Here is a 25,182-nt window from a genome sequence, read left to right as displayed (position 1 = left end):
CCAATCACTGCCTCATGTGTGTCCTGAAGCACCTGAGAGTCAATCAACCAACCAATCAATCAATCAATCAACCAATCAATCAATCCAGGAAGCTGCAGCACCACAGCGGTCCACACTGGACTTGCAAAGAAAATGCTACCTATCTTCTTTAAAAAAGTGCTTCAATTTTCATATTGAGTTCCTCGTCCATAAGGAGAGAGGAGAGGAGAGAGGAGCTCAGTGTATCCTAAACATCCATAAGGAGAGAGGAGAGGAGAGGTGCTCAGTGTATCCTAAACGTCCATAAGGAGAGAGGAGAGGAGAGAGGAGCTCAGTGTATCCTAAGCGTCCTTAAGGAGAGAGGAGAGAGGAGCTCAGTGTATCCTAAGCGTCCTTAAGGAGAGAGGAGAGGAGAGAGGAGCTCAGTGTATCCTAAGCGTCCTTAAGGAGAGAGGAGAGAGGAGCTCAGTGTATCCTAAGCATCCATAAGGAGAGAGGAGAGAGGAGCTCAGTGTATCCTAAGCATCCTTAAGGAGAGAGGAGAGAGGAGCTCAGTGTATCCTAAGCGTCCTTAAGGAGAGAGAGAGAGGAGCTCAGTGTATCCTAAGCATCCTTAAGGAGAGAGGAGAGAGGAGCTCAGTGTATCCTAAGCGTCCTTAAGGAGAGAGGAGAGGAGCTCAGTGTATCCTAAGCGTCCTTAAGGAGAGAGAAGAGAGGAGCTCAGTGTATCCTAAGCATCCATAAGGAGAGAGGAGCTCAGTGTATCCTAAGCGTCCTTAAGGAGAGAGGAGAGAGGAGCTCAGTGTATCCTAAGCGTCCTTAAGGAGAGAGAGAGAGGAGCTCAGTGTATCCTAAGCGTCCTTAAGGAGAGAGAGAGGAGCTCAGTGTATCCTAAGCGTCCATAAGGAGAGAGGAGCTCAGTGTATCCTAAGCGTCCTTAAGGAGAGAGGAGAGAGGAGCTCAGTGTATCCTAAGCGTCCATAAGGAGAGAGGAGAGAGGAGCTCAGTGTATCCTAAGCGTCCTTAAGGAGAGAGGAGAGGAGCTCAGTGTATCCTAAGCGTCCATAAGGAGAGAGGAGAGGAGCTCAGTGTATCCTAAGCGTCCTTAAGGAGAGAGGAGAGAGGAGCTCAGTGTATCCTAAGCATCCATAAGGAGAGAGGAGCTCAGTGTATCCTAAGCGTCCATAAGGAGAGAGGAGAGGAGCTCAGTGTATCCTAAGCGTCCTTAAGGAGAGAGGAGAGGAGCTCAGTGTATCCTAAGCGTCCTTAAGGAGAGAGGAGAGGAGCTCAGTGTATCCTAAGCATCCATAAGGAGAGAGGAGAGGAGCTCAGTGTATCCTAAGCGTCCATAAGGAGAGAGGAGAGAGGAGCTCAGTGTATCCTAAGCATCCATAAGGAGAGAGGAGAGAGGAGCTCAGTGTATCCTAAGCGTCCTTAAGGAGAGAGGAGAGAGGAGCTCAGTGTATCCTAAGCGTCCATAAGGAGAGGAGAGAGGAGCTCAGTGTATCCTAAGCGTCCTTAAGGAGAGAGGAGAGAGGAGCTCAGTGTATCCTAAGCGTCCATAAGGAGAGAGGAGCTCAGTGTATCCTAAGCGTCCTTAAGGAGAGAGGAGAGAGGAGCTCAGTGTATCCTAAGCATCCATAAGGAGAGAGGAGCTCAGTGTATCCTAAGCGTCCATAAGGAGAGAGGAGAGAGGAGCTCAGTGTATCCTAAGCGTCCTTAAGGAGAGAGGAGAGGAGCTCAGTGTATCCTAAGCGTCCTTAAGGAGAGAGGAGAGAGGAGCTCAGTGTATCCTAAGCATCCATAAGGAGAGAGGAGAGAGGAGCTCAGTGTATCCTAAGCGTCCATAAGGAGAGAGGAGAGAGGAGCTCAGTGTATCCTAAGCGTCCATAAGGAGAGAGGAGAGGAGCTCAGTGTATCCTAAGCGTCCTTAAGGAGAGAGGAGAGGAGCTCAGTGTATCCTAAGCGTCCATAAGGAGAGAGGAGAGAGGAGCTCAGTGTATCCTAAGCGTCCTTAAGGAGAGAGGAGAGAGGAGCTCAGTGTATCCTAAGCGTCCATAAGGAGAGAGGAGAGGAGCTCAGTGTATCCTAAGCGTCCTTAAGGAGAGAGGAGAGGAGCTCAGTGTATCCTAAGCGTCCTTAAGGAGAGAGGAGAGAGGAGCTCAGTGTATCCTAAGCGTCCTTAAGGAGAGAGGAGAGAGGAGCTCAGTGTATCCTAAGCGTCCATAAGGAGAGAGGAGAGCTCAGTGTATCCTAAGCGTCCTTAAGGAGAGAGGAGAGAGGAGCTCAGTGTATCCTAAGCGTCCATAAGGAGAGAGGAGCTCAGTGTATCCTAAGCGTCCTTAAGGAGAGAGGAGAGGAGAGAGGAGCTCAGTGTATCCTAAGCATCCATAAGGAGAGAGGAGAGAGCTCAGTGTATCCTAAGCGTCCATAAGGAGAGAGGAGAGGAGCTCAGTGTATCCTAAGCGTCCTTAAGGAGAGAGGAGAGGAGCTCAGTGTATCCTAAGCGTCCTTAAGGAGAGGAGAGAGGAGCTCAGTGTATCCTAAGCATCCATAAGGAGAGGAGAGAGGAGCTCAGTGTATCCTAAGCGTCCATAAGGAGAGAGGAGAGAGGGCTCAGTGTATCCTAAGCGTCCTAAGGAGAGAGGAGAGAGGAGCTCAGTGTATCCTAAGCGTCCTTAAGGAGAGAGGAGAGGAGCTCAGTGTATCCTAAGCGTCCATAAGGAGAGAGGAGAGAGGAGCTCAGTGTATCCTAAGCGTCCTTAAGGAGAAAGGAGAGAGGAGCTCAGTGTATCCTAAGCGTCCATAAGGAGAGAGGAGAGAGGAGCTCAGTGTATCCTAAGCGTCCTTAAGGAGAGAGGAGAGAGGAGCTCAGTGTATCCTAAGCATCCATAAGGAGAGAGGAGAGGAGCTCAGTGTATCCTAAGCGTCCATAAGGAGAGAGGAGAGAGGAGCTCAGTGTATCCTAAGCGTCCATAAGGAGAGAGGAGAGAGGAGCTCAGTGTATCCTAAGCGTCCTTAAGGAGAGAGGAGAGAGGAGCTCAGTGTATCCTAAGCGTCCATAAGGAGAGAGGAGAGAGGAGCTCAGTGTATCCTAAGCGTCCTTAAGGAGAGAGGAGAGAGGAGCTCAGTGTATCCTAAGCATCCATAAGGAGAGAGGAGAGAGGAGCTCAGTGTATCCTAAGCGTCCATAAGGAGAGGAGAGAGGAGCTCAGTGTATCCTAAGCGTCCTTAAGGAGAGAGGAGAGAGGAGCTCAGTGTATCCTAAGCGTCCTTAAGGAGAGAGGAGAGAGGAGCTCAGTGTATCCTAAGCGTCCATAAGGAGAGAGGAGAGAGGGCTCAGTGTATCCTAAGCGTCCTTAAGGAGAGAGGAGAGGAGCTCAGTGTATCCTAAGCGTCCTTAAGGAGAGAGGAGAGGAGCTCAGTGTATCCTAAGCGTCCTTAAGGAGAGAGGAGAGAGGAGCTCAGTGTATCCTAAGCGTCCTTAAGGAGAGAGGAGAGAGGAGCTCAGTGTATCCTAAGCGTCCATAAGGAGAGAGAGAGAGGAGCTCAGTGTATCCTAAGCGTCCTTAAGGAGAGAGGAGAGAGGAGCTCAGTGTATCCTAAGCGTCCATAAGGAGAGAGGAGAGAGGAGCTCAGTGTATCCTAAGCGTCCTTAAGGAGAGAGGAGAGAGGAGCTCAGTGTCTCCTCTCGTCCCCCTCAGCCTCTCAGTCTCTAGCAGCATCTCTAGGTCTCTCCAGGTGGACCTGCTTCAGGTCTCACTATCAGACCATCAAGAGGAAAGTCTTCAGTCTAAATGAGGGGGCGGAGTCTGCCTCCAGGACTGAAGCTGGAGCTTTGCAGCTGCCCTTTGTCTCTTTGCAGTGTTGCATGTTGGGTTGTGGTCCTCCAGGTTGGTACAGATACTACCAGCGTATATGAGCAGCATAGTGACGTAGAACACGAACCTTCTGGAATACGCCGCGTTGTTTCGTGGTTCCTGCGTCGCGGTTACAGCGATGATTCGCGTAGCGTCGGTTCTGATGACTCATCGTACAAACAGCTGTCTCGTAAAACACTAAATAAATCGCCCCCTCGGTAAATATCGCTGCCTGCCACACAAACAGATAACGGATCGTCCCCAGACCTGCCGGCTGCTTTGTGTGCTATTTCACTCAGTTATGTTTGAACAACACGACTAATTAATTAGGTTTCAGCAACCAAGTGGTCCTGCTGAAGGTCAGGTGGTCGTCAGGTGGTCCTGCTGAAGGTCAGGTGGTCCTGCTGAAGGTCAGGTGGTCGTCAGGTGGTCCTGCTGAAGGTCAGGTGGTCCTGCTGAAGGTCAGGTGGTCGTCAGGTGGTCCTGCTGAAGGTCAGGTGGTCGTCAGGTGGTCGTCAGGTCGAGGAAACAGGAGTTGTGACGTCAGCTGGTGGCGAGTGACTCAACGTTGACTTCTCGTTTCACAAGGTGAACAAACATCTGCTGCTGGAAGAATTCATGTTTGTTTCTCCCCCCCAGACTCACATCACTCATGTTCCACAAATCGTGCAATGTCTGACCTGCTGTGTGTGTGTGTGTGTGGTGTGTGTGTGTGGTGTGTGTGTGTGGTTTTGTTGAGGCCCTGAAACTCCCTCATGGAGAACACTCGTCTCTTCGCTCAGGAAACGAGTGATTCAAGAGAGAAGAGGTGACGACTCGCCGAAAGGAAGCGAGTATGAATAAACTTCACACGCATAACGCTCCGTGTTCAGAGACAAGCACTGCAGTTTGGTGTCTCGTGAACCTCAGAGGACATATAGATAAATATATACATATATAAAAATATATAAAAATATATTTAACAAATATATATAAATGATATAAATAAGGTATATATATAGAAACAATATTATATAAAAATATATATAGATATTTAAACTCTAAATCTGTCCTGTACACATTACAGGGTGTCTACAGGAATAAACCAGTGAAATTTAAGACTTTTTAAGACTTTTTAAGACCACGTCTAAATAAAATTTAAGACCTAACGTACGAAGGAAATATACATTAATCTAAATTAATTAATTCAAAGTAAACACACTGACGTCTGTTCAAAATTAACAGTATGGTGTAATGCAAAAGGATAACACAAATGTCATTGCTGTTGTAAATTATATTTATTAATACAACATTTTCAGAACATTTAGGTCCCATGAACAAATGTCTATAAAATCAAGTAAATATATTTTTAAAATACGTGAAACATAGTTCCTTTTGAACAAAAAAATCTATAAAATAACATAAATAACATTTACAGCTGCTTTTAAAAAGCAAATTCATTTACATAATAGAATGTATGTGTGTGTGTGTGTGTGTGTGTGAGTTCTCATGTCTCCATGTGATGGATGTGTGTGTCACAGGTTCATAAGTCTACTCCTGAGCTTTTGTGAATATACTAGGAAAACAATCCTTTTCAAACTATATGAATAAAAAAAACTTCCAGTTGACATTTGGTCCATTCTCCTGGAAAAAAGAAAGAAAAAAGGCAGACATTAGCCAAACAACAGTCACCACATCTCTTATGACACCACTTCAGATTAATGTCAGACTGGATCAATAGGAATGAAAACTATTTTTTACAAATTAAGCAACGTGAGCCATCTCTTGAGCCTAGTGAACACTATGTAGACATATTGACAGGTAAACACTCTACTTACTACCATTCTAAAACTATTTTTAATTAGTCTAATTAATGTGTAGTGCGCCTATGCATAGCTGTTATTAACTTGACACACGAGTAAAGCTTAACTATATGAAACACACTCATATACATGAGGTTAGTTAATACATATATATTTATGTGAGACTTACTTTGAGGTGCTGAAGTAGGTCCTGGTGTCACGGCCCATGAGCTCCACAGGATCCTGACGGGACGTGGTCATTTCACCAAGAGCACATGAAGTCCAGCTGTCTGCTCGCGGTGGTCTGGTCCAGAGTCTCGTGGAACAGAATGAAGAACGCGCCGCCCTGTTGGACTTCGGTGATGAGCTCTTTGTTGCACGGCGCTGGATTTCCTCCGGTGACCTCCAGCGTTGTAGTTGACGTTGTTGCGGGTGGCGGAGCAGGAGCTAGCGGCGGAGCAGGAGCTAGCGGCGGAGCAGGAGCTAGCGGCGGACCAGAAACACTCGTTCTTTTCAAGCCGTTGTTGAACTTGCATCCTGCCATGTTTTCTAAACTAGCCGATGTTTCACGTTGTAGGGGATTGATAGGGCCGAATACGCGGTGCCCCTTTAAGAGAAGGGGCGTGGCCCCGGTGACACCAGAGACCCCGCAGAGCAACCGGAGCAAAATACGGACGTGGTGGAACAGAATGCCTCATATTCGTAATGACATCCAAAAAATTTAAGACCAATCCAATCTGAATTTAAGACAATAAGACTTTTTAAGGCCTTATTTTTAGGAAAAGCAATTTAAGACTTAAGACTTTTTAATGCCCCGCGGACACCCTGACATTACATCTATTGTTCTGTCCATCCTGGAGAGGGATCCTCCTCTGTTCTCTCCTGCAGGTTTCTTCCCTTTTTTCCCCCTGAAGGGTTATTTGGGAGTTTTTCCTGGTCCGATGTGAGGTTTTGGGGCAGGGATGTCTATGTGTACAGATTGTAAAGCACTCCGAGACAAATTTGTAGTATTGGGCTAAACAAATAAACTGATTATATATATATATACATTTATATAGAAAAAATATATAAAGATAAATATAACATAAATATATATAAAGTAAATACGTTTTTTAAGAATCTGCTATAAAAAAAATGTTTAGTGATGCTCTAAACTTCAATGTGAAGGAAAGAAGATGTACGACCCCGTGACCTCTCAGCGTGACCTCAGTACCAGCTCTAGAGCTGCTTCCAGCTGTTATTCCTCCCGATTGTGAAAAAACAAACAAACATTTGACTGAAGAGGAACTTTAATATTTTGTATTGTTCACCTTAAATCTCCCAAACTGCCGTGTGTTCACTTTAAGGCTGAACACAGGCTTTCATTTTAGTTTAACACTAATGCCATTAAAAAAATCTGAAGAATTCATATTTTATAACATGGCACAACTTAAACATTTGTTTGAATATTCTAATGAATGAAATAACTTTAATACTCATTTACAACAAATAAATACCAATAAATCTTGTAAGTATTGAAAAATAAATAAAGCGCCACATAAACAGAATCAGCCGACGCGTCGTTTGCATTTCATTCTTTATTATTTTCTCTCTTTAACACATTTTCCCGTTGATGTACATTTCCATTCAAAAACAAAAAAACTCAAGTGAGGTCAAATGAAAACATGACATCACGGCTGAGCGTCCGCTCAGCAGCTAAATATAGATTCATAGTGAGACATTCATATTCACCCCCAAACCGCTTCTTTTTCACATAGCAACAGGCATCCGGACACACACAGCTGCAGTAAAGAGCCTCCAGACAGGAAGCTGCAGCGGGCCTCGTCCTCTTCCTGAGGGGAACACTCACTTTTAAACGAGTGTCACCACTAAACTTCACCTCCACCCAAAAAAAAGAAGAATCCATCTACAGGTGTCCAAACTCAAAAAATAAAGAACAAACACTCCGTACTAGTAAACAAAAGGCCGGACCGAGCGGGACCGTCGATGAGGAAGAGGAGGAGCAACGAGGTCGATGAAGAGTTTACAGCAGACTTTGAAAAAAAGAAAAAAAATGGGGGCAAAAAAATAAGCAAAGTTCACGTCATCCTTTGTTTTACATCTTTTCTTCACAAAAACATTTGCACATCAGCCCTGTCAACAACAACAACGTTAGTCTCCAGGCTGCTTCAGAGAAAAACACAAGTTGTTGGTTGTCGGGTTTTTTACGTCGCTCAAAACTACTTTTTTTTTTTTTAAGCGAGCGACAACCAAAAAAAAAGAAAAGGAGAAGGAGAAAGGAAAGGCCCGAGGAGACGAGAAGGAGACGAGCCTCCGACCGGTTCGTCTCGACTCGTCTTCGTCGCCCTGACGGTTATTCCCTGACGGAATGATCGGATTCTTTGCCGCTGTTCCCTTAAAATAAAAAACTACGCAAATCTTCTACGTTTCGTCCCCAGATCGCCGTGACGACGAAGACACCACTCGGCTCCAATAAGATCCCGAGCGTTGCAGTTAAAGATTAAAGAGGGGGGCCCTGAACGCACCACGTCCCTGAGAGCCAGCGGTCCACGTTACTCACGTTCCTTCAGAGCCAACGAGGCTCTTTAAAGTGCTTCTGTCCGTACGGGGTCTCCCCCCCCGAGCTGCAGGGGCCGACAGCGCGATGGCTCCGGGGAGAAAACAGAAGATCACAGCGTGGTTTACGAGCCGAATGCAGACGGTAAATAAAATACAGGTGTGAATATTTTGGCCGCCAGAGGCTCAGAGCGGGAACAAAAAAACAACAACAACTCAAGCAGAGATCTGCTGTAAACAGGCTGACGCCTCCTCGGTGTTATCAGAACACGCTTTAAGTTCTCCAGAAACAAAAAGGCACTTGGGCTGCTGGTGGGCGACTTTGGTCCAGAGGCTCCTCGCTGGAAAACAACAACAACAACAACCCAACGGGTCAGCAGCAGAGCGGCCCGACCGGAACGCGACCTGCAGAGGTCAAACTGACCACCGGGGGCAGATAACGGACACTCCGGGGGTCCGGGGAAAACAAGAAGCAGGAATAAAGAATAGAGACTAGAGACCAGAGGATAGAGACTAGACTAGAGTCTAGAGACCTGAGAGCAGCGGAGACAGGAACTTGTTCCCAGCGTCCTGACGCTCAGCCGGCGGCCGCCAGGGCTTCTGCCCCGCGGGCTAATAATAGGCTGGGCTGTAATACGTTGGGGGGGGGGGGGTCCTCTCAACATACCGGTCGCCCTCGGTGCCCACATAAGGGGTTCAGCCGCTCCGGTCGTGGTTCAGCCGGTTTGCAGAGGACAGGAAGTGACACACGACTCGAGCCCCCCCCCCAGAGGATAATTATAGACGTCCTGCCGTCCCATTTCAGGGCTCAACCCTGGTGGGGGGGGGATGCACTGCTCCTTTTAAGGGGAAGTATCTTCCAGGACTCCGGCTCTCTGCAGGGCCATTTGGCATCCCACATTCAGGGGGGGGCTCCTAGACATTCACATTTGGAAAAAAAAAAAAATCATCTTTCTTTTCGGACACCGATCGGCTTTTTAAAGGGAAGATTAATGAAAACAAATAGACTCCTCCCACTTCCCCCCCCACCGCTATATTCAACATTATTAGTGCCACCTCACTCGCCTCGTGAACAACATTTTTAACACTGGTTTTTTAATACCCCCCCTACGAATACTTTGCATTATTTTCTACATTAATATATTTATTTTTCTCTGAACCTAAATTGAAGGCTGGAACATTTTCATCTCCTTAACTTTTTTTGTGCAAAACATAACCGATAATTAAATCATATGGGGGGGGGGGGGGCAACTGGAGGTTAAGGCACAACACTGATAAACACGAAAGAAGAAAACAGACTTAAAATCTTCCTGATGCCTCGAGATCCAAAACTAAACCAGAGTTCATTTTGTGCCCAGAGGAACAAACGAGGATTTACGGCCTCAATACATTTTTTTTCTCGGGGGAGATTTTATTTTTTTGGTTTTATTCCGTCTCTTCTCAAAAAGCAGCGTCGGCGTTTTTCTTTGCGTGCGTCTCTTCTTCTTCCCGTCGTCAGTTGCACGGCAGCCATGTTGGAATGTTCTGGTTGGCCACGTAGTAGTTGCTGAAGTTGTGGTCGCGGACGTACGGCGCCGGCTGGTAGTAGCACGTGACGCAGGACGCGTCGGGCACGGCGCTCTGCTCCGCCAGCACCCGGAACGCCATGAGCGAGATGAGCTGCAGCGTCTGGCGCCGCTCGTGGCCCATGAGGCACACGGTGCTGTCGTCCACCACGCGGCGCAGGATCACCAGGTAGTCGTACTTGCTCTTCTCCTCGCCCACGAAGTGGCTCTGCAGGTACGCCTCCACCTTGCGCCGCTGCTCGCCGATGTCGGGGAAGTCGATGAAGAAGCGCGAGCACATGTAGCGCTCCAGCGCCTTGAACTCCTCCTCGCTGGCGGGCCGGAAGTGGCGCACCAGCAGGTTGCAGTACTTCAGGAGGCCGCCGCCGCGGATCTCCTCCGGCCGCTTGGTGGCGATGAGCCGGCCGCCCAGGTGGCCCAGCGCCTCGCCGAAGTCGCCGTAGACGCTCTCGCCGCGCACCGTCGGGTGGAACGCCGCCGTCATCGGCGCCCGCGTCATCTCGTAGAACGCCAGCACCGAGTCCAGCACGATCTGGAACGAGTCCACGCTGAACTCGAACTGCCGGCGGATGGAGTCCACGAACTTCAGCTCCACGTTGCGCCCGTCGTTGTTGGACAGCGAGATGAGGCTCCAGCGGTCCTGCTCCGTGGTGACCTTCACCAGCTTCTGGACGTACGCCTCCTTCAGGGTCACCGGCGTGATCTTCTCCTTGTTCACGCCCTCGGGCAGGAAGTCCAGCAGCGTGCCCAGCACCACGTCCTTCACCAGCCGGAAATCGGCCTCGTGCGGCAGGTCCACCCGGAAGATGATGTCCAGGTCCTTGTAGCTCCAGCCCACGTCCTGCACCAGCACGTGGCTCGCCGTGGAGCCGTTGAGGCGCACGTCCTTCACGGCGACGCCGCGGCGCTCCAGGCGGGAGCGCACGCGGGCCACGATGTCCTTCAGGCGCACCTCCAAGGTCGGGAAGTTCCCGCGCCCGTGGACGGGCACCACCTCCGTCAGGACCTCGTTCAGGCGGCTCACCTGCTCCCAGGTGAGGACGCTGGCCGAGCAGCTCTTGGGCTCCTCCTTGGTGTCCATCTTCTCTCGGGGACAAAAGTTCAGATCAACTGGAGAGAAGGAAAAAAGGAGTTAAAACTACAAAAATAAGTTAAAACTACAAAAATTACACTTCTTTAAATATATTACATATTGTTCACATTATAAATTTAGCCATTTTATAATATGTAACATTCATGAAAACATAAACGAACTAGTTATAATATAGTTCCCACAATACAAATAGTCATTTCATAATATTCAAACACAAATCAGAAATAAACGTGATAAAAATAGAGCCGCGGGGTTCAAACTGAGCCATTCAGCAGTGTGAGCGCGAGACGAGCACACACGCGCATGCGCAGTAAAACCCCATGTCCAGGGCTCCTGAGGCTTCTAGAACAGATCACTGCGCGAGACTGGCTTTTTTTTAAATCTTCCAGAACCGGTGAGGCACCACGCGACCTTAATAAGTGCAGAGGAGACAGAATTACTCAATAAAATACGTTAAATAAGTTAAAAAGCGTTTCCGGTTTTTAAAGCAAACCCGGTAACTTTATTTCGGTGCCAACTGTAACACAAAATGAACTAAAAACTCATTAAAAATATTTTTGTTTTAAACACCAGATTTAATTACCGTTACTATCACGAAAGATAATGCGGATTTACGTCACATTTTTTATTCAAAAAATAATAATAATCAACCCATATGGCGACGAAATTATCTGAATTCAGCAAAGTCACGTAGCGTACGTTGGAAATAATGATAACGCCTGAATCCTGGCGTCTGACGTCATCACAATCCCAACTGACTTTTTAATTGGTGTTTTTTAAATGGCGACGACAACTGGCGTTGTGAATTATAAATGACTAGCGAGTGTTTTGACATAACTTTCTTAACGCACGTTAAACACACAGTGACAGAAGAGGAGCAACGGAAGCGGTACGTACGTGTTCTCTCTTCTCCTCCCACAAATAAACGTCTTCTGAACGCGTTAAAGTCAGAAAGAGAAGTTAACGTGCAGCGGGCTCCTCATAGTCCAGCGGCCGGGAAGAGCAGCGGAGTCAGTGATTGACCCACACGCGCAGGCACGCCTGCTTTATACAGCCGAAGCACGACCCGCCGCGAAAGGTGCAACGCCCCGGCGCGATACAGTCCCCCGGCGTTTCCGGTTTAAAAAGCACAACATTTAAATATGTAAAAAGCGTCACGTGGTCGGAATAACATATAAAAGGTGTATATTTACCCTTGGGAACAAAATTAATTAAAAAATGAAGTCCAAACTTTCATCGGCGGCGTGTCACGGAGACGGAATGATAGTGGAGTTGTGTTTGTACCAATGCGCCGAACGACGCTTGTGATTGGTCGACGAGGTGTTTTGCGTTGCCGTAGTAACAAGGGCCCGTCTCCAGGCAGGCGGAGTTCATTGAAAAGTGCACATACAAATATTAAACTATATATATATATATATATATATATATATAAGTTTAATTTATTTGATAATATGTGTGTAAATGTATATTACATTTGAATTAAGATATATATATATATAAATTAGATATTTGTATATATATATAGATATAAATAAATATATTCACACATACACGCATCAAATCTGTTTTCCCACAAATAAATACATTTAATATATTTAATAATCCAGAATCAGTAACTTTTTGAAGATAAATTAAATATTATCGTGTCAAACAATCATAACTTCAAAATGAAGTTGACATTTCAAATATGCTAAATACAACATTGAATTCATTGTTAATGTATTTAGTATATGTGGTATATGTTATATACATAAAAGTAAATTAATAAAAGTTATCCCCAATTTCAGTGAATTATTTTTAAAAATACATTTTAAGAATATATCAACTCAACACTACACACACTATCCTTTTATATATTTTTAACAATATCATAATTATTTAGTATCTATCTATTTGAATTCATAATCTTGTTTATGTGGAGCAGCTGTTGATGCTTATTTGAGATTGTAGTTTAAATTACCTGTAACATTTTCCAATACACACATGTATAAATAAAGGTTTATTTAAACAAAAGAAAACATAAAGCAATTAAAACAAAAACCAACTGGTTCATGACATTTGGAGAAATGGCCGGTGATTATTAATCGATCCTCAACACAGTTGTATTGATCCGTTGTGGCGCACCTCTTAGGAATGATGACAGGATTCTGCTATAGCGTCAACTGCTATCTGTGGAGGTGGCATCTTGTTTTTTGCCTTTTTTTAGCTGAAAAACTAAAATGTCTATACAATTTCCATTTATCTTGAGCGTCCTCAGAAAAACACACAAAGAAGTTATTTTGTTTTATTACAAGACGTCTCCCAACTGGACCGATCACGTGACTTCTTCGTGGAACAGGCGTCCTCCTGAAGGCGCGCGTCATCTCGATGTCCTCTCGGGGGTTTGAACCGCCGACCTCTCGGGGTCGCAGGTATTTTGGGAATGGAAGAACCGGCTGTTGCGTAATCGCTGAAGCAGCGTTTTACTACACAGGAAATTCTGTGGATGAAACGCAAGCACACAGCAGGGGGGGGGGGGGGGGAGTCACTTCACAGAACACATCAGAACATTCCTTTGTCTGTCACACACACACAGGAGTATTGTGAATGGTTTAGGGAAACCACAGAAGGTACACGAGCGTGACAATACCTTGGAAAGTAAAACACAAACGTCATAGAATTCCCCTCTCCCTCCCCGCCAAAATAAGAGCTTGTTTTTATTTTGAAGCAGAACATTTCATGATGAATAGAAAGGTCTGAAAAACATGTTCAGACCTGTAAAGTTAAAATCACTAAAGTAAAGTAAAGCTGCTTCATGGTCTGTGTGACTCTAGATGACCATAAAGTATAAATGATGACATCATGCTGTATAGAAGAAGACTAGAAACTAGAGACTGAGACATAAACTCATGTTTACTGAGGGAATACATCAAGAGAAGTAGTCACTATATAGACTTCTATACAACCAGAGTCGCCGCCCCCTGGTGGTCAGGAGAGAGAATGCAGCTTTAATGAACAGCTTGCATCAGTTTCAGTGAGTCAGCAGCAGCATTAAACTTTCTTTCAAACTGAACTTTACAAACGTCTTCATGCTCTCGTCTGAACACACGTTACCTGCCTCACACTAACTCCATGACACACACACACATCAGTGTGTGTGTGTGTGGTTTCTGGACCAACAACATCGTGTTGGCCGGAGCAGAAACGTTCCCGTGTTGATGTGTTGTTATTGTTACGCTGGAGCCATCTGCTCCCTGAGGAACCGTCCAGTGTGAAGACCGCCTCCTGCTGAGGGATTGACACCGTGTGTGTGTGTGCGCACACAATACGTCCAGGTACATGCAAATCAATCGTGTGTGTGTTAATGGTGGGGGATGCTCACTGGTCCATGGCCTTCACACACACACACACACACACACACACACACACACACACACACACACACACACACACACACACACACACACACACACACACACACACACACACACACACACACACACACACACACACACACACACACAACTACGTCTGCTGATGAAACCCTGCTAATCTCCCTGAATGACTGTTAGAGCTTCCTCTGACATCATGTCGTGGTTGGTTATCGTTGCCTCTGTTCGGCTCCATCTCGAGACGTCGGGTTCTTGGGTTTCCTCGGAAGAACTCGCAGCTTCGCTTCGTGGAAGCTGAAGCGGCCCGACGGTCGAAACAGGAAGCGGAACAAAATAAAAACACCAAAGAGTTCTGAGTCCGTCTTTATTCCCGAGTAGAAAAGTGTCTCAAGACCTTTGAGGAGCCGCTCACGTGGGCCCATCAAACCGGTTGGATCCAGTCTTGTGGCTTCCCTTCTGTCCTGGTGGACTTCCTGTTTGGTTCCTGACTTTAAATCATCATAAAGATCTTTAAAGTCTGAACGTCTCGTTCAACGACGTCTGGAAGCTGCAGTTCAATACACACGACTCATGTTGGGGGAGTCACATGTTGGCTTTACACACACACACACACACCCACACACACAGACAAACACATACAAACAGACACACACATACAAACACACACCCCCACACACACATACACCCAGACACACAAACAGATACACACATACAAACAGACACACGCTGACTCAACAATCAATATTATGCTTCCGTGTGTTTACTGGGTTCATGACTTTCCAGGGCACGGCGGCCGTCTTTGCAGCAGGAGGTTACCGTGTGTCTGCAGTGTGTCTGTAGTGTGTCTGTCGTGTGTCTGTAGTGTGTCTGTCGTGTGTCTGTAGTGTGTCTGTCGTGTGTCTGTAGTGTGTCTACAGTGTGTCTGTAGTGTGTCTACAGTGTGTCTGTAGTGTGTCTACAGTGTGTCTGTAGTGTGTCTGTAGTGTGTCTACAGTGTGTCTGTAGTGTGTCTGTAGTGTGTCTACAGTGTCTGTAGTGTGTCTGCAGTGTGTCTGCAGTGTGTCTGTAGTGTGTCTGTAGTGTGTCTGTAGTGTGTCTACAGTGTGTCTGTAGTGTGTCTACAGTGTCTGTAGTGTGTCTGCAGTGTGTCTGTAGTGTGTCTGCAGTGTGTCTGTAGTGTGTCTACAGTGTGTCTGCAGTGTGTCTGTAGTGTGTCTGCAGTGTGTCTGCAGTGTGTCTGCAGTGTGTCTGTAGTGTGTCTGCAGTGTGTCTGTAGTGTGTCTGTAGTGTGTCTACAGTGTGTCTGCAGTGTGTCTGCAGTGTGTCTGTAGTGTGTCTGCAGTGTGTCTACAGTGTGTCTGTGTGTCTGTAGTGTGTCTGCAGTGTGTCTGCAGTGTGTCTGCAGTGTGTCTGCAGTGTGTCTACAGTGTGTCTGTAGTGTGTCTGCAGTGTGTCTGTAGTGTGTCTGCAGTGTGTCTGCAGTGTGTCTACAGTGTGTCTGTAGTGTGTCTACAGTGTGTCTGCAGTGTGTCTGCAGTGTGTCTGTAGTGTGTCTGCAGTGTGTCTGCAGTGTGTCTGTAGTGTGTCTGCAGTGTGTCTGTAGTGTGTCTGCAGTGTGTCTGCAGTGTGTCTGCAGTGTGTCTGTAGTGTGTCTACAGTGTGTCTGCAGTGTGTCTGCAGTGTGTCTGCAGTGTGTCTGCAGTGTGTCTGCAGTGTGTCTGTAGTGTGTCTACAGTGTGTCTGTAGTGTGTCTGCAGTGTGTCTACAGTGTGTCTGCAGTGTGTCTGCAGTGTGTCTGTAGTGTGTCTGCAGTGTGTCTGCAGTGTGTCTGCAGTGTGTCTGCAGTGTGTCTGCAGTGTGTCTGCAGTGTGTCTGTAGTGTGTCTGCAGTGTGTCTGCAGTGTGTCTGCAGTGTGTCTGCAGTGTGTCTGTAGTGTGTCTACAGTGTGTCTGTAGTGTGTCTACAGTGTGTCTGCAGTGTGTCTGCAGTGTGTCTGCAGTGTGTCTGCAGTGTGTCTGTAGTGTGTCTACAGTGTGTCTGTAGTGTGTCTGCAGTGTGTCTACAGTGTGTCTGTAGTGTGTCTGTAGTGTGTCTGTAGTGTGTCTGCAGTGTGTCTGCAGTGTGTCTACAGTGTGTCTGTAGTGTGTCTACAGTGTGTCTGTAGTGTGTCTGCAGTGTGTCTGCAGTGTGTCTGCAGTGTGTCTACAGTGTGTCTACAGTGTGTCTACAGTGTGTCTGCAGTGTGTCTAGTGTGTCTGTAGTGTGTCTGTAGTGTGTCTGTAGTGTGTCTGCAGTGTGTCTGTAGTGTGTCTACAGTGTGTCTACAGTGTGTCTGTAGTGTGTCTACAGTGTGTCTGTAGTGTGTCTGCAGTGTGTCTGTAGTGTGTCTGTAGTGTGTCTACAGTGTGTCTGTAGTGTGTCTGTAGTGTGTCTGCAGTGTGTCTGTAGTGTGTCTACAGTGTGTCTGTAGTGTCTGCAGTGTGTCTGCAGTGTGTCTGCAGTGTGTCTACAGTGTAGTGTGTCTACAGTGTGTCTGTAGTGTGTCTGCAGTGTGTCTGTGTGTCTGTGTGTCTGCAGTGTGTCTAGTGTGTCTGCAGTGTGTCTGCAGTGTGTCTGCAGTGTGTCTACAGTGTGTCTGCAGTGTGTCTGCAGTGTGTCTACAGTGTGTCTAGTGTGTCTGCAGTGTGTCTACAGTGTGTCTGTAGTGTGTCTACAGTGTGTCTGTAGTGTGTCTACAGTGTGTCTACAGTGTGTCTGCAGTGTGTCTACAGTGTGTCTGTAGTGTGTCTGCAGTGTGTCTACAGTGTGTCTGCAGTGTGTCTGCAGTGTGTCTGCAGTGTGTCTACAGTGTGTCTACAGTGTGTCTGCAGTGTGTCTGCAGTGTGTCTAGTGTGTCTGCAGTGTGTCTGCAGTGTGTCTGTAGTGTGTCTACAGTGTGTCTACAGTGTGTCTACAGTGTGTCTGCAGTGTGTCTGCAGTGTGTCTGTAGTGTGTCTACAGTGTGTCTGCAGTGTGTCTGCAGTGTGTCTGTAGTGTCTGCAGTGTGTCTACGGTGTGTCTGCAGTGTGTCTGTAGTGTGTCTGTAGTGTGTCTGCAGTGTGTCTGCAGTGTGTCTGCAGTGTGTCTACAGTGTGTCTGTAGTGTGTCTGCAGTGTGTCTGCAGTGTGTCTACAGTGTGTCTGTAGTGTGTCTGCAGTGTGTCTACAGTGTGTCTGTAGTGTGTCTACAGTGTGTCTGCAGTGTGTCTACAGTGTGTCTGTAGTGTGTCTAGTGTGTCTGCAGTGTGTCTGCAGTGTGTCTGCAGTGTGTCTACAGTGTGTCTACAGTGTGTCTGCAGTGTGTCTGCAGTGTGTCTGTAGTGTGTCTACAGTGTGTCTGTAGTGTGTCTGCAGTGTGTCTACAGTGTGTCTGTAGTGTGTCTACAGTGTGTCTGCAGTGTGTCTGCAGTGTGTCTGCAGTGTGTCTAGTGTGTCTGCAGTGTGTCTACAGTGTGTCTGCAGTGTGTCTGCAGTGTGTCTGCAGTGTGTCTACAGTGTGTCTGTAGTGTGTCTGCAGTGTGTCTGCAGTGTGTCTGCAGTGTGTCTGCAGTGTGTCTGCAGTGTGTCTGCAGTGTGTCTGCAGTGTGTCTGCAGTGTGTCTGTAGTGTGTCTGCAGTGTGTCTGCAGTGTGTCTGTAGTGTCTGTAGTGTGTCTGTAGTGTGTCTGCAGTGTGTCTACAGTGTGTCTGTAGTGTGTCTGTAGTGTGTCTGCAGTGTGTCTGTAGTGTGTGTGTCTACAGTGTGTCTGCAGTGTGTCTGTAGTGTGTCTGCAGTGTGTCTGTAGTGTGTCTACAGTGTGTCTGCAGTGTGTCTGTAGTGTGTCTGTAGTGTGTCTACAGTGTGTCTGTAGTGTGTCTGCAGTGTGTCTAGTGTGTCTGCAGTGTGTCTGCAGTGTGTCTGTAGTGTGTCTGCAGTGTGTCTACAGTGTGTCTGCAGTGTGTCTACAGTGTGTCTGCAGTGTGTCTGCAGTGTGTCTGCAGTGTGTCTGCAGTGTGTCTGTAGTGTGTCTGCAGTGTGTCTGCAGTGTGTCTGCAGTGTGTCTGTAGTGTGTCTGCAGTGTGTCTGCAGTGTGTCTGCAGTGTGTCTACAGTGTGTCTGCAGTGTGTCTAGTGTGTCTGCAGTGTGTATGCAGTGTGTCTGCAGTGTGTCTACAGTGTGTCTGCAGTGTGTCTGCAGTGTGTCTGCAGTGTGTCTGCAGTGTGTCTGTAGTGTGTCTGTAGTGTGTCTGCAGTGTGTCTGCAGTGTGTCTGCAGTGTGTCTGCAGTGTGTCTACAGTGTGTCTGCAGTGTGTCTACAGTGTGTCTGCAGTGTGTCTGCAGTGTGTCTGTAGTGTGTCTGCAGTGTGTCTGCAGTGTGTCTGTAGTGTGTCTGCAGTGTGTCTACAGTGTGTCTGCAGTGTGTCTGCAGTGTGTCTACAGTGTGTCTACAGTGTGTCTTAGTGTGTCTGCAGTGTGTCTGCAGTGTGTCTGCAGTGTGTCTGCAGTGTGTCTGTAGTGTGTCTGCAGTGTGTCTGCAGTGTGTCTACAGTGTGTCTGCAGTGTGTCTACAGTGTGTCTGTAGTGTGTCTGCAGTGTGTCTGCAGTGTGTCTGCAGTGTGTCTACAGTGTGTCTGTAGTGTGTCTACAGTGTGTCTGCAGTGTGTCTGTAGTGTGTCTGCAGTGTCTACAGTGTGTCTGTAGTGTGTCTGCAGTGTGTCTACAGTGTGTCTGTAGTGTGTCTGCAGTGTGTCTGCAGTGTGTCTGCAGTGTGTCTGTAGTGTGTCTACAGTGTGTCTAGTGTGTCTGTAGTGTGTCTGCAGTGTGTCTGTGTGTCTGTAGTGTGTCTGTAGTGTGTCTGCAGTGTGTCTGTAGTGTGTCTGCAGTGTGTCTGTAGTGTGTCTGCAGTGTGTCTGTAGTGTGTCTGCAGTGTGTCTGCAGTGTGTCTGCAGTGTGTCTACAGTGTGTCTGCAGTGTGTCTGCAGTGTGTCTGTAGTGTGTCTACAGTGTGTCTGCAGTGTGTCTGCAGTGTGTCTGTAGTGTGTCTGCAGTGTGTCTGCAGTGTGTCTGCAGTGTGTCTGCAGTGTGTCTGCAGTGTGTCTGCAGTGTGTCTACAGTGTGTCTGCAGTGTGTCTGTAGTGTGTCTGCAGTGTGTCTGCAGTGTGTCTACAGTGTGTCTGTAGTGTGTCTGCAGTGTGTCTGTAGTGTGTCTACAGTGTGTCTGCAGTGTGTCTGTAGTGTGTCTACAGTGTGTCTGTAGTGTGTCTGCAGTGTGTCTACAGTGTGTCTGTAGTGTGTCTGCAGTGTGTCTACAGTGTGTCTGCAGTGTGTCTGTAGTGTGTCTGTAGTGTGTCTACAGTGTGTCTGTAGTGTGTCTACAGTGTGTCTGCAGTGTGTCTGTAGTGTGTCTGCAGTGTGTCTGCAGTGTGTCTGCAGTGTGTCTGCAGTGTGTCTACAGTGTGTCTGCAGTGTGTCTACAGTGTGTCTGTAGTGTGTCTACAGTGTGTCTGTAGTGTGTCTACAGTGTGTCTGCAGTGTGTCTACAGTGTGTCTGCAGTGTGTCTGCAGTGTGTCTGCAGTGTGTCTGCAGTGTGTCTGCAGTGTGTCTACAGTGTGTCTGCAGTGTGTCTAGTGTGTCTGCAGTGTGTCTACAGTGTGTCTGTAGTGTGTCTGCAGTGTGTCTGCAGTGTGTCTGTAGTGTGTCTGCAGTGTGTCTACAGTGTGTCTGCAGTGTGTCTGTAGTGTGTCTGTAGTGTCTGCAGTGTGTCTGTAGTGTGTCTGCAGTGTGTCTGCAGTGTGTCTGCAGTGTCTGTGTGTCTGCAGTGTGTCTAGTGTGTAGTGTGTCTGTAGTGTGTCTACAGTGTGTCTGCAGTGTGTCTGCAGTGTGTCTGCAGTGTGTCTGCAGTGTGACTACAGAGTGTCTGCAGTGTGTCTGCAGTGTGTCCAGTGTGTCTGCAGTGTGTCTGTAGTGTGTCTACAGTGTGTCTGCAGTGTGTCTACAGTGTGTCTGCAGTGTGTCTGCAGTGTGTCTGTAGTGTGTCTACAGTGTGTCTGCAGTGTGTCTGTAGTGTGTCTACAGTGTGTCTGCAGTGTGTCTGCAGTGTGTCTGTAGTGTGTCTGCAGTGTGTCTGCAGTGTGTCTGCAGTGTGTCTGCAGTGTGTCTACAGTGTGTCTGCAGTGTGTCTGCAGTGTGTCTGCAGTGTGTCTGTAGTGTGTCTGCAGTGTGTCTGCAGTGTGTCTACAGTGTGTCTGCAGTGTGTCTGCAGTGTGTCTGTAGTGTGTCTGCAGTGTGTCTGCAGTGTGTCTGCAGTGTGTCTGCAGTGTGTCTGCAGTGTGTCTGTAGTGTGTCTACAGTGTGTCTGCAGTGTGTCTGCAGTGTGTCTGCAGTGTGTCTACAGTGTGTCTGTAGTGTGTCTACAGTGTGTCTGTAGTGTGTCTGCAGTGTGTCTGCAGTGTGTCTACAGTGTGTCTGCAGTGTGTCTACAGTGTGTCTGCAGTGTGTCTGTAGTGTGTCTGCAGTGTGTCTGCAGTGTGTCTGCAGTGTGTCTGTAGTGTGTCTGCAGTGTGTCTGCAGTGTGTCTACAGTGTGTCTACAGTGTGTCTACAGTGTGTCTGCAGTGTGTCTGCAGTGTGTCTGCAGTGTGTCTGCAGTGTGTCTGTAGTGTGTCTGCAGTGTGTCTGCAGTGTGTCTGCAGTGTGTCTACAGTGTGTCTGCAGTGTGTCTGCAGTGTGTCTGCAGTGTGTCTGCAGTGTGTCTGCAGTGTGTCTACAGTGTGTCTACAGTGTGTCTGCAGTGTGTCTGCAGTGTGTCTGTAGTGTGTCTACAGTGTGTCTGCAGTGTGTCTGTAGTGTGTCTGCAGTGTGTCTGTAGTGTGTCTACAGTGTGTCTGTGTGTCTACAGTGTGTCTGTAGTGTGTCTACAGTGTGTCTGCAGTGTGTCTGCAGTGTGTCTGTAGTGTGTCTACAGTGTGTCTGCAGTGTGTCTGCAGTGTGTCTGCAGTGTGTCTGCAGTGTGTCTACAGTGTGTCTGCAGTGTGTCTACAGTGTGTCTGCAGTGTGTCTGCAGTGTGTCTGTAGTGTGTCTACAGTGTGTCTGCAGTGTGTCTGTAGTGTGTCTACAGTGTGTCTGTAGTGTGTCTGCAGTGTGTCTGCAGTGTGTCTGCAGTGTGTCTGCAGTGTGTCTGCAGTGTGTCTACAGTGTGTCTGCAGTGTGTCTGTAGTGTGTCTGTAGTGTCTGCAGTGTGTCTGCAGTGTGTCTGCAGTGTGTCTACAGTGTGTCTGTAGTGTGTCTGCAGTGTGTCTGCAGTGTGTCTGTAGTGTGTCTGCAGTGTGTCTGCAGTGTGTCTAGTGTGTCTGCAGTGTGTCTGCAGTGTGTCTGCAGTGTGTCTGTAGTGTGTCTACAGTGTGTCTGCAGTGTGTCTGCAGTGTGTCTGTAGTGTGTCTACAGTGTGTGTGTGTAGTGTGTCTGCAGTGTGTCTGCAGTGTGTCTACAGTGTGTCTGTAGTGTGTCTGCAGTGTGTCTGCAGTGTGTCTGTAGTGTGTCTACAGTGTGTCTACAGTGTGTCTGCAGTGTGTCTGTAGTGTGTCTACAGTGTGTCTGCAGTGTGTCTGCAGTGTGTCTGCAGTGTGTCTGTAGTGTGTCTGCAGTGTGTCTGCAGTGTGTCTGCAGTGTGTCTGCAGTGTGTCTGCAGTGTGTCTGTAGTGTGTCTGCAGTGTGTCGACAGTGTGTCTGCAGTGTGTCGACAGTGTGTCTGCAGTGTGTCTGTAGTGTGTCTGCAGTGTGTCTGCAGTGTGTCTGTAGTGTGTCTGCAGTGTGTCTACAGTGTGTCTGTAGTGTGTCTGCAGTGTGTCTGCAGTGTGTCTGCAGTGTGTCTGCAGTGTGTCTGCAGTGTGTCTACAGTGTGTCTACAGTGTGTCTGCAGTGTGTCTGCAGTGTGTCAGTGTGTCTAGTGTGTAGTGTGTCTGCAGTGTGTCTGCAGTGTGTCTGCAGTGTGTCTGCAGTGTGTCTAGTGTGTCTGCAGTGTGTCTGCAGTGTGTCTGTAGTGTGTCTGCAGTGTCAGTGTGTCTAGTGTGTCTACAGTGTGTCTGCAGTGTGTCTAGTGTGTCTGTAGTGTGTGCAGTGTGTCTGCAGTGTGTCTGCAGTGTCTACAGTGTGTCTGCAGTGTGTCTGCAGTGTGTCTGTAGTGTGTCTGCAGTGTGTCTGTAATGTGTCTGCAGTGTGTCTGCAGTGTGTCTGTAGTGTGTCTACAGTGTGTCTGTAGTGTGTCTGCAGTGTGTCTGCAGTGTGTCTGCAGTGTGTCTGCAGTGTGTCTGCAGTGTGTCTACAGTGTGTCTACAGTGTGTCTGTAGTGTGTCTGCAGTGTGTCTAGTGTGTCTGCAGTGTGTCTGCAGTGTGTCTGTAGTGTGTCTGTAGTGTCTGCAGTGTGTCTGTAGTGTGTCTGCAGTGTGTCTGTAGTGTGTCTACAGTGTGTCTGCAGTGTGTCTACAGTGTGTCTGTAGTGTGTCTGCAGTGTGTCTGCAGTGTGTCTACAGTGTGTCTGTAGTGTGTCTGCAGTGTGTCTGCAGTGTGTCTGCAGTGTGTCTGCAGTGTGTCTGTAGTGTGTCTACAGTGTGTCTGTAGTGTGTCTGCAGTGTGTCTGCAGTGTGTCTGTAGTGTGTCTGCAGTGTGTCTGTAGTGTGTCTGTAGTGTCTGCAGTGTGTCTGCAGTGTGTCTGCAGTGTGTCTGCAGTGTGTCTACAGTGTGTCTGCAGTGTGTCTGCAGTGTGTCTGTAGTGTGTCTACAGTGTGTCTGCAGTGTGTCTGCAGTGTGTCTGTAGTGTGTCTGCAGTGTGTCTGTAGTGTGTCTGTAGTGTGTCTACAGTGTGTCTGCAGTGTGTCTGTAGTGTGTCTGTAGTGTGTCTGCAGTGTGTCTGCAGTGTGTCTGCAGTGTGTCTAGTGTGTCTGCAGTGTGTCTACAGTGTGTCTACAGTGTGTCTGCAGTGTGTCTACAGTGTGTCTGTAGTGTGTCTACAGTGTGTCTGCAGTGTGTCTGCAGTGTCTGTAGTGTGTCTGCAGTGTGTCTGTAGTGTGTCTGCAGTGTGTCTGCAGTGTGTCTGCAGTGTGTCTACAGTGTGTCTGTAGTGTGTCTGCAGTGTGTCTGCAGTGTGTCTGCAGTGTGTCTGCAGTGTGTCTGCAGTGTGTCTGCAGTGTGTCTACAGTGTGTCTGTAGTGTGTCTGTAGTGTGTCTGCAGTCAGTGTGTCTGCAGTGTGTCTACAGTGTGTCTGCAGTGTGTCTGTGTGTCTACAGTGTGTCTGTAGTGTGTCTGCAGTGTGTATGCAGTGTGTCTACAGTGTGTCTGTAGTGTGTCTACAGTGTGTCTGTAGTGTGTCTAGTGTGTCTGCAGTGTGTCTACAGTGTGTCTGTAGTGTGTCTGTGTGTCTGCAGTGTGTCTGTAGTGTGTCTGCAGTGTGTCTACAGTGTGTCTGTAGTGTGTCTGCAGTGTGTCTGGTGTGTCTGCAGTGTGTCTGTGGTGTGTCTGCAGTGTGTCTGCAGTGTGTCTGTAGTGTGTCTAGTGTGTCTAGTGTGTCTGCAGTGTGTCTGCAGTGTGTCTACAGTGTGTCTGCAGTGTGTCTGCAGTGTGTCTGCAGTGTGTTGTGTCTGCAGTGTGTCTAGTGTGTCTGCAGTGTGTCTGCAGTGTGTCTGCAGTGTGTCTGCAGTGTCTGTGTGTCTGTAGTGTGTCTGCAGTGTGTCTGTAGTGTGTCTGTAGTGTGTCTGTAGTGTCTGCAGTGTGTCTACGGTGTGTCTGTAGTGTGTCTGCAGTGTGTCTACGGTGTGTCTGTAGTGTGTCTGTAGTGTGTCTGTAATGTGTCTGCAGTGTGTCTGCAGTGTGTCTGTAATGTGTCTGCAGTGTGTCTGTAGTGTGTCTACAGTGTGTCTACAGTGTGTCTGCAGTGTGTCTGTAGTGTGTCTGTAGTGTCTGCAGTGTGTCTGTAGTGTGTCTGCAGTGTGTCTGTAGTGTGTCTGCAGTGTGTCTGTAGTGTCTGCAGTGTGTCTGTAGTGTGTCTGTAATGTGTCTGTAGTGTCTGCAGTGTGTCTGCGGTGTGTCTGCAGTGGGTCTGTAGTGTGTCTGCAGTGTGTCTGCAGTGTGTCTGCAGTGTGTCTACAGTGTGTCTGTAGTGTGTCTGTAATGTGTCTAGTGTGTCTGCAGTGTGTCTATGTGTCTGTAGTGTGTCTGTAGTGTCTGCAGTGTGTCTGCAGTGTGTCTACAGTGTGTCTGCAGTGTGTCTGTAGTGTGTCTACAGTGTGTCTACAGTGTGTCTGTAGTGTGTCTGCAGTGTGTCTGTAGTGTGTCTGTAGTGTGTCTACAGTGTGTCTGTAGTGTGTCTACAGTGTGTCTGTAGTGTGTCTGTAATGTGTCTACAGTGTGTCTGCAGTGTGTCTGTAGTGTGTCTACAGTGTGTCTGTAGTGTGTCTGCAGTGTGTCTGTAGTGTGTCTGCAGTGTGTCTGTAGTGTGTCTGCAGTGTGTCTGCAGTGTGTCTGTAGTGTGTCTGCAGTGTGTCTGTAGTGTGTCTGCAGTGTGTCTGTAGTGTCTGCAGTGTGTCTACAGTGTGTCTGTAGTGTGTCTGCAGTGTGTCTACGGTGTGTCTGTAGTGTGTCTGCAGTGTGTCTACAGTGTGTCTGTAGTGTGTCTGTAGTGTGTCTGCAGTGTGTCTACAGTGTGTCTGTAGTGTGTCTGCAGTGCGTCTGTAGTGTGTCTGTAGTGTCTGCAGTGTGTCTGTAGTGTGTCTGCAGTGTCTACAGTGTGTCTGTAGTGTGTCTGTAGTGTCTGAGTGTGTCTGCAGTGTGTCTGTAGTGTGTCTGCAGTGTGTCTGTGTGTCTGTAATGTGTCTGCAGTGTGTCTGTAATGTGTCTGCAGTGTGTCTGTAGTGTCTGCAGTGTGTCTGTAGTGTGTCTGCAGTGTGTCTGTAATGTGTCTGTCGTGTGT

The 25,182-nt window shown here is 47.8% G+C and overlaps 2 protein-coding genes across 3 annotated transcripts in view; both read right to left on the bottom strand.

The window, feature by feature from the left end:
- Positions 1 to 7,182: 7,182 nt before the first annotated feature.
- Positions 7,183 to 12,098, bottom strand: tent5c (terminal nucleotidyltransferase 5C). Its single transcript, XM_056433669.1, has 2 exons — positions 11,732 to 12,098; positions 7,183 to 10,851 (listed from the first exon to the last, which is right to left on the bottom strand). The coding sequence occupies exon 2, from the start codon at positions 10,820 to 10,822 to the stop codon at positions 9,671 to 9,673; it is 1,152 nt and encodes a 383-aa protein (XP_056289644.1). The 5' UTR covers positions 10,823 to 10,851; positions 11,732 to 12,098; the 3' UTR covers positions 7,183 to 9,670.
- Positions 12,099 to 12,820: 722 nt separating this feature from the next.
- Positions 12,821 to 25,182, bottom strand: part of man1a2 (mannosidase, alpha, class 1A, member 2) — a 61,321-nt gene continuing 48,959 nt past the window's right edge. The window contains exon 14 of one of the 2 annotated variants that reach the window (XM_056433624.1): positions 12,821 to 13,313. In XM_056433624.1, the coding sequence (XP_056289599.1) occupies positions 13,109 to 13,313 (205 nt within the window). In that variant the 3' untranslated portion in view covers positions 12,821 to 13,108. The remainder of the gene's footprint in view (positions 13,314 to 25,182) is intronic. The other variant, XR_008834012.1, reaches the window with a different exon arrangement.

Source organism: Pseudoliparis swirei, chromosome 2 (assembly GCF_029220125.1).
Source record: "Pseudoliparis swirei isolate HS2019 ecotype Mariana Trench chromosome 2, NWPU_hadal_v1, whole genome shotgun sequence".
NCBI classification, from domain to species: Eukaryota; Metazoa; Chordata; class Actinopteri; order Perciformes; family Liparidae; genus Pseudoliparis; species Pseudoliparis swirei.
This window is presented reverse-complemented; position numbering and strand designations above follow the sequence as displayed.

Bases quoted from the DNA above. Each gene is read 5' to 3' on its own strand.
- tent5c (XM_056433669.1), bottom strand. From the start codon at position 10,822: ATGGACACCAAGGAGGAGCCCAAGAGCTGCTCGGCCAGCGTCCTCACC.